This window comes from Gracilinanus agilis, unplaced genomic scaffold (genome assembly GCF_016433145.1).
Source record: "Gracilinanus agilis isolate LMUSP501 unplaced genomic scaffold, AgileGrace unplaced_scaffold20130, whole genome shotgun sequence".
Classification (NCBI taxonomy): Eukaryota; Metazoa; Chordata; class Mammalia; order Didelphimorphia; family Didelphidae; genus Gracilinanus; species Gracilinanus agilis.
The window spans coordinates 1-6,958 of record NW_025351506.1 but is presented as its reverse complement, the minus strand read 5'-3'; the positions used below and the strand labels follow the sequence as shown (position 1 = coordinate 6,958).

General features: G+C 65.7%; 1 protein-coding gene across 1 annotated transcript; it reads left to right on the top strand.

The window, feature by feature from the left end:
• Positions 1–947: 947 nt before the first annotated feature.
• LOC123254343 (structural maintenance of chromosomes protein 6-like) lies at positions 948–6,936 on the top strand (the record flags this gene model as incomplete). The annotated part of the gene is made up of 8 exons (XM_044683383.1): positions 948–1,084; positions 2,976–3,037; positions 4,281–4,361; positions 4,857–4,958; positions 5,793–5,912; positions 5,993–6,091; positions 6,610–6,756; positions 6,848–6,936. Coding segments are annotated over 8 exons (837 nt in total), but the record flags the coding sequence as incomplete, so codon positions are not given.
• Positions 6,937–6,958: the final 22 nt, after the last annotated feature.

Here is a 6,958-nt window from a genome sequence, read left to right as displayed (position 1 = left end):
CTCCTCCTCTTCCTCCTCCTCCTCTTCCTCCTCTTCTCCTTCCTCCTCCTCCTCCTTCTCTTCCCCCCATATCTCCCCCCAGCCTCAAAGACAGAGTAAGGGAGGCACCCTGGCAGGGCAGGCAAACTCTGGGGCCGAGCCTGGCAGCGCGTGGAGCCTCCCAGGCCTTCCTGCCCCCGAGCCTTTCCGCACACAGGGTCTGGCCGTGTCCTGGCTCAGCCCTGGGCAGCCTTTGGCACAGTCTCTGCCAGGCCCGGAGCCGAAGGGTCCAGGTTCCAATCTGGCCTCAGACGTGTCTTGGCCAAGACACCCTGGTCGAGTCTCTGCACTCCCATTGCCCAGCCCCGTCCATCCTGCTGCCCCGGAGCGGGTGCTTGTCCTGACGCAGGAGGGAAGGGACCCACCGGCCACCTCGAGATGAGGAGGCCGACGTCCAGCGGGAGCCCCCTCACTCCTCTCTGGCTCGGGGCTAGAGCTGCAGCCCTTCCCAGGCCTCGGTTTCCTCATCTGCTAAAGGGGGCGCTTGGCCTTGGGGGCCTCCCAGACCTCTCTGGCCCCAAATCTAGGTACTGGAGGCCGGAGAGAGCCCGACTCCAAGGCCGGAGGTTCTCATGCTGGGGCCGGCAGAGCCCGAGTCTCACTGGACTCCTGGGTGGAGCAGAGCCTGGCAGGGCCGGACATGCTGGGCTTCAGGCCATGGCTGGGGGTGGTGGGGAGAGGGGGCAAAATGAGCTTCCACGGCTAGAGGGGTTGGGGGAAGGGGAGGGGCGGAAGGCTGACCGTCCCTCCCCCAATGCCACGAGAGACAAGCTCAAGGGGCGGCTTTGGAGCCCCCGAATGCCCTGAGCAGCTTCTGTTGGCTGCGTCGGTGGCTGGAGATGGTGGGAAAGGCAGGAGCTGGGAGGGGGCCTGGGAGGCACCCCCCGACTCCACTCTCTGGCCCCCAGCTCTGCTGCCGTGTCCATCACGCTGAGGAACCGCGGCGAGGATGCCTTCAAGCCGGCCGTGTATGGCGAGTCCATCACGGTGCACCAGCACATCAGCGTCGAGGGCAGCCGCAGCTACAAGCTCAAGGGCCAGACGGGTGAGTGCGGCCGGGGGAGTTGGGGGGAAGGAGGGCGAGTGTGGCGGGGGGCAGAGGGGTGAGTGCGGGCTGGGGGGCTCCCACGGAGGAAGCTGGAGCCACATGTTCTCAGGAGGGCACAGAAATGGGCTGAGTGGAGCGTCAAAGACAGCTCGTGGGCATGAGATTCCCTCCTCCAGCCCCTGCCGAGGTGGCACTGTCCATGTGGGGCCCTGCTGACCCCTGGGGGGCTCCTTGGACCCTCGGGCCTTCCCCAGGGCCTCCCTTGGTGACCTCTCAGGAGTTCCTGGTCAGTCCAAAACAAAATGCCCTGATTGTGCCATGAGGGTGACGCTGGTGGTTGCCCCGGCCGAGACCCCTCTAGGTGTTGTCTGGCCGGTCAAGGTTCATCACCAAGAGCAGGGCCGTCCCTGAGGCCTCAGAGGGACACTGGGTGCAGGGAGACCCTGGAAGGGCTGCTCTCTGCCCTGGGGAGGGGGTGATGCTCACCCTGAAGTCCAGTCAGAGCCCTTCTCCCGGCGCCCAAAGACTAAAGAGCGAGGCAGCTGGTTGTTGGAACTTCAGGGAGATGCTGGGCTGTGCCAGGGGGAGGGGAGGGGCACCAAGAATGGCAGAAAGGATCCCTGTGGCATCATTCTGGGTTCAGATCCGGCCTTGGCCACATCCTGGGCGAGTAGGCTGAGCCCAACTGCCTCGCCGTCACCCTCTGCCCTTGAGGGGTTCCCAGGCAGGAAAGTGAGGCCCTCCTCAGCCCGGTCCCTCAGTGGGGAGCCCCTCGCCCCTAGAGCGTTGTCCCCCCCACGCAGGGGCCACCAGGGCTGCTCCTGGAGTTCTTGGAACCACACCAGGCCCACACGTGTGCCCCGTGGCAGTAGAGGGGATGCCCCACCATCAGGCCTTCCTGGCGTCCTTGTCGCCCAACGGGATCCTCCAGGCGGGCAGGAATGCTAGAAGGTGGTGGGACCGGAGCCCTCCTGGGGTGCCCTGAGCTACTTCTGACCGTCCTCGTCGGTCACCGAGCTCTGGCCCCTGTCAGGTGGCCTTGACGTGACATCCAGAGGAGAGCCCAGCTGCCCCCTGCCATGCAGGAGTCTGCTCTGCCCCCACGTCTCCCCTTCCTCAGCCTCAGGCCAGACCCCAAATGTGGGGGAACAATCACCGTAAATGGGGTGAGACCGGAGTTCATCTGCTTCCCAAGTGGATGGGCCCCTCCCCCAAGCGTCTGGTCAGCGCAGGGCTGCGGTTCGGCGGAGATGGGCATCTCTGGGGACGTGGGAGAAAGGGCCCGGCACCGGCCTTGGTCCAGTTATGCCTTTTGGGCCGGCTCTCCCAGGCCCCCTCAGGGGTCTCCAAGCAGCAGGTCCAGAGGTCCCACTTGCCACAACTGAGCAACCTCACACCACAGGCCAGTTTGGATGAGCTCCAGGACTGGCCCCTGCTGGGGTCCGAGTGACTGCCCCCCCTCAGCCCCCGGCTGCCCAAATCCCCTCGATTCCTTCCATTTCTTACTCTCTGACAAAGCGCCTGCCTCCTCCAGCCTTTAGTTTGGCCTGGGATAGCACCTATGTCCAGGCCCCAGAGGAGACTGGCACCATTTACTCCACTGGGCAGGGCCCCCCACACTCCCTCGGGGCTCTAGCCTGTCTCCTCCATTTTCCTGATGAGCCTTGAGCCTTCCTGCGAGCCCCACTGGAGGCAGGGTCCGGGAAAAGGGGGACTTCTGGGGAGGAAGCTGAGGGGCATCAGCCCCCCTCATCTCTGACTGACCCCCCCCCCAAGATCCCTGGGAGTCCCCAGGGGCACAGATCAGGAGGAGGGGAGGAGCCAGGCAGTGCCAGGCCAAGTCTCTGACGTTTCACGTCACCACCGTCTGCTCTCGTTTCCCCTCCAGGGAACCTGGTTTCTTCGAAGAAGGAAGAGCTGACGGCGATCCTGGACCACTTTAACATCCAGGTAACCACGAGACGTTGGTGCCAGCCAGGCGGGCAGAGTGGCTGCGTGGCACCCGAAGGTGCCTGTGGCCAAGGCCCTGCCGGGGCTCCCCTCTCACCTTGGCATCTGGGGCGGGCTCCAGGCCCGTCTGCTTGGCCTCTCCTCTGCCCTCCCTTTGCTGATGCTCGTACGGCCACGGTGCCCGGCTTCTCCTTCGAGCCCAGCTCCCAGCGGGCCGCGGCCTTTCCCTGTGGGGCCGTCTTGGCCTGGACACGCAGAACCCATAGAGAGAGGAGCCAAGAGCTAGGGAAGGCCCTCCAGGCCGGGCCTCTGGGCTCCCCTCATTGCCCGGGCTCAGGCCGCACACACCTTGGGCACGTGTAGACACGGCTGTCTAGAGCCTCCAGCTTCCACCTGGTACCCCTGAGGAGGACTGGCCTTGGGTTGGGGGCACCTCTCGGCCCCCAGCCCTTCTCCATGCCTCCTGAGGGGGGCCTGCTGCTCCCCCCGTGGCTGACTAGTGGAGAAAACCAGCGCGTCCAGGTCTGAGAGTGCCCTTTGATACGGGCATCCAGAGGGCACCAGAGGCCGTTCAGGGAGCCCTGGACCCCGAGTTCAAAGGCCGCCCGAGGTGTTGACTAGCCACGTGGCCCCATCACTTAGCCTGTGCCTGCCTCAATTTCCCCCTTTAAAACCACCGCTTGCTAGGGTTGTCGTGAAGCGCTTTACCAACCATGCCAAGTTCTGTGCCCCCGTGGGCTCTTATTGGGGGCACCGTGGGCCTGGCACGTCATAGCAGCTTCTGAGGATGGCCGTTGGCCTGGCGTCGGCATCCTTGAAAGGATCAAGAAAATCTCCATCTGAGAGGGCCCTGGGCAGTCATCGAGGCTGGCCCGGGCCTCTAGCTGGGGGAGACCCTTGAGGCCTCCACAGCCGCTCCTGGAGCCAGGCGGGCTGGGCCCGCGGGGGTGGACCGTGCCAGGGTCTGCCCCGACCATTAGAGGACAGATGGGCATCGGCCTGTTGTCACATGATCTTGGGCTGTCCCTGTGCTCGCCCCAAGTCCTGTGGACCATGTGGGCAGCTGTTGTGTGACCCTGGCCAAGTCACCTGACCCCCATAGCTCGGCCCTCATCCCTCTTAGGTTGTGAAACCAGGAGCCAGCGAGGCTTGTGAGACAGCAGGGAAGGGGTTAAACACAGGTCTGTCTGTCTGTGTGTGGGTCGGGACCTCGAGGGAGCCACCTCATGCCTCGCTTTTCTAGGTGGACAACCCCGTCTCGGTTCTGACCCAGGAGATGAGCAAACAGTTCCTGCAGTCCAAGAATGAAGGTGACAAGTACAAGGTGGGCCTCAGACAGCTGCCAGAGACCCCCCCACACACACCACCTCCCTCCGGCTGTCGGGGGCTCTGACCTGGGCTCGTCAGACAGGGTCCAGAGTTGGGAAGATCCACGTTGTGTTACGGCCTCCATTTCACCCCCCTGTAAAATGGCCTACAGAAGAGGATGGCCAAACCCTCCAGGATCTCCCCCAAGAAAACCCCAAATGGACCAAAACCACCCAAAGTCCTGTGGGGCGGGGAAACTGTCTGGGGAGCCCTGGCAATCGGGGTGCCCTCGGAAGCTCCTCTGGGAGGACAGACCTGGGGTCAGAACGACGGTCAGGGAAAACCAGGCCTCGTGCCGCCCCCCAGGCAGGGCCTCCGGCCACATCCCTTCCTCAGCATTCCAGTGGGAGGGTCCTCGCACCCGCTGCCCAGGCTCCCTGGGGGTCCCTGGACATGGCTCTGGTGAGGCGCGTGCCCCTTCCAGCCTGGTTTCTGCCTTTCCCCGGCCTAGTTCTTCATGAAGGCCACCCAGCTGGAGCAGATGAGGGAGGATTACTCGTACATCATGGAGACCAAGGCCAGGACCCAGGACCAGATCGAGCAAGGAGAGGAGGTGGGCGAGGGCCCGGCAGATGCCTGGGTGGCCCCAGGGGTCAGCTAAGAAGGGGCAGGTCCATGCCAGGTGGGCACTGAGGACCCCCAGACAGGAAAGGGCCCCTGCTCTGCCTGGGCACTGTCAGGCTCCAAAGGCCCTGGAGGGGGAGCTTGGGGACCCTCGGGTTGGGAAGCGAGTACCAAGAAGCTCCAGGCAGGGGGGCGCCACAGGGTCAGGCCCCGGCCACACTTTGGGCCCCGGAGGGCTGGACTGGGGAGAGGCCTGAGGTCGGAGCCTCCTCAGGGTCTGTGAGGGGATGGGGGGGAGGAAAGGCCAGAAGCACAGGACGGCAGCCAGCTTGGGGGTGGCAGGGTGGCATCTTTCCTGGAAGCAGGGCTGGGAGGCAGCAGTCAGAAGAGTTTGCATCAGGGGCGACTCTGAGTCAGGGTTGGGTGTTGAGCCCAGGCCTGGGCCTGCCCCCCCCACACACAGTCATCTGTGTGGGGCCACAGTCTAGTCTCTAGAGTGGCCAATGACCCAAGAGATGGGGTGCCCAGGAGACCGGGGAACACGGGAAGGCATCCTGCTTCAGGGGGGCATTTCTGGAGCATCCCTGCACTCGACGGCCACTGGCACTGCCCAGACACGAGGGCACGCCTGCCCGGCCTTCAGCTGCTCCCCCTGCCCTGTAACCAGAGAGCTGCTCGGGGGGTCCTTGGAGGGGGCTGGAGCCCCTCCTGGAGAGCGAGAACCAGGGGCTCCCGTCCCGGCCTCTGGGCGGCCCTTCTCTGCCCGAGCCTCGCTGCCTTTGGGCCTGGGCCTAGGTCTGAGCTGCCATGTGGGGGTTCACAGCGCCTGCAGGAGCTCCGGCGCCAGTGCCTGGAGAAGGAAGAGCGCTTCCAGAGCATCGCCGACCTGAGCGTCATGAAGAGGAAGCTGGAGGAGCTCAAGCACGAGATGGCCTGGGCCCTGGTGAGTGCCGGCCCCCACAGCTCCCCCACGGGCCCCGCACAGGCCCCCCACTCGCCCCCTCCCCTCTCCTTGTCTCCTAGGTGGGCGAGTACGAGAGTGAGACCGAGGAGATCCGGGCCAGCATCGGCGTGGGCGAGCAGCGCACGGCCCGGCTCAGCCAGAAGGTGGAGGCCTGGCAGGTGAGGCCTCTGAGAGCCCCTCGCTCCCTGCCCCCTTCTAGGCTTGGCTGCCCCGGGGGTCCCCGGGCCCCGAACCTCCCAAGGGGCGCCCCGTGACAGCCCGGAGCCGGCGTCACTATCATCCCCGCTTTACAAATGGGGGGACCGAGGCAGGGAAGAGACTTGCCCGGGTCCCCAGCTCGTAGGGGTCCGAGGCTGGACTTGAACTCTGTCGTCCTGGCGCTGCCCATCGCTCCTCCTTTCGGGCAGTCAGTGGACACATTTCAGAAGCCCCCGAGTGCGAGGCTTCCGTCTGCACTAGTGGCCGCCACTTAACAGTGGGGACGAGCAGGACGCGCTCCCCTGTGTCCGTCCTCGTGCGTAAGTGGGCCCACAGGCCCAGCTCACCCCTGGCGGGAGTGCCGAGCTCGGGGCCTGCACCCCAAGGGAGGCCTCCTTTAAGGGTTGGGGAGCAGGCCGGCCCAGGCCCCCCTCGTCTCCCCGGGCCTCCTCCTCAGCCCCCTTCCCCGTCCTGGCAGGCCAAGGTGCAGGCGGCCGAGGAGAGGCTGAAGGCCATCCAGGACCAGCTGGAGCACATCAGCGAGGAGGCCATCGCCCTGGAGCCGCGCTGCATCCACGCCAAGGAGGACCTGATCCGCAAGAAGAAGGCCTACAACGACGCCGAGGTGGGGGCGGCCGGGGGGCCGGGCCGCCATCGCGCCCGAGGGCCCCGGGGCCCCGACGGCGCCTCCCCAGCCCCCGCTCTGTCTCGCGCAGGTGCTGTACAACCGCTGCCGCAGCGAGTACCGCAGCCTGGCCAAGGACGGCGAGCAGCTCCAGGCCCGGATCCAGGAGCTCAAGAGGAGGTGCGGCCTGGGCCTGGGCGGG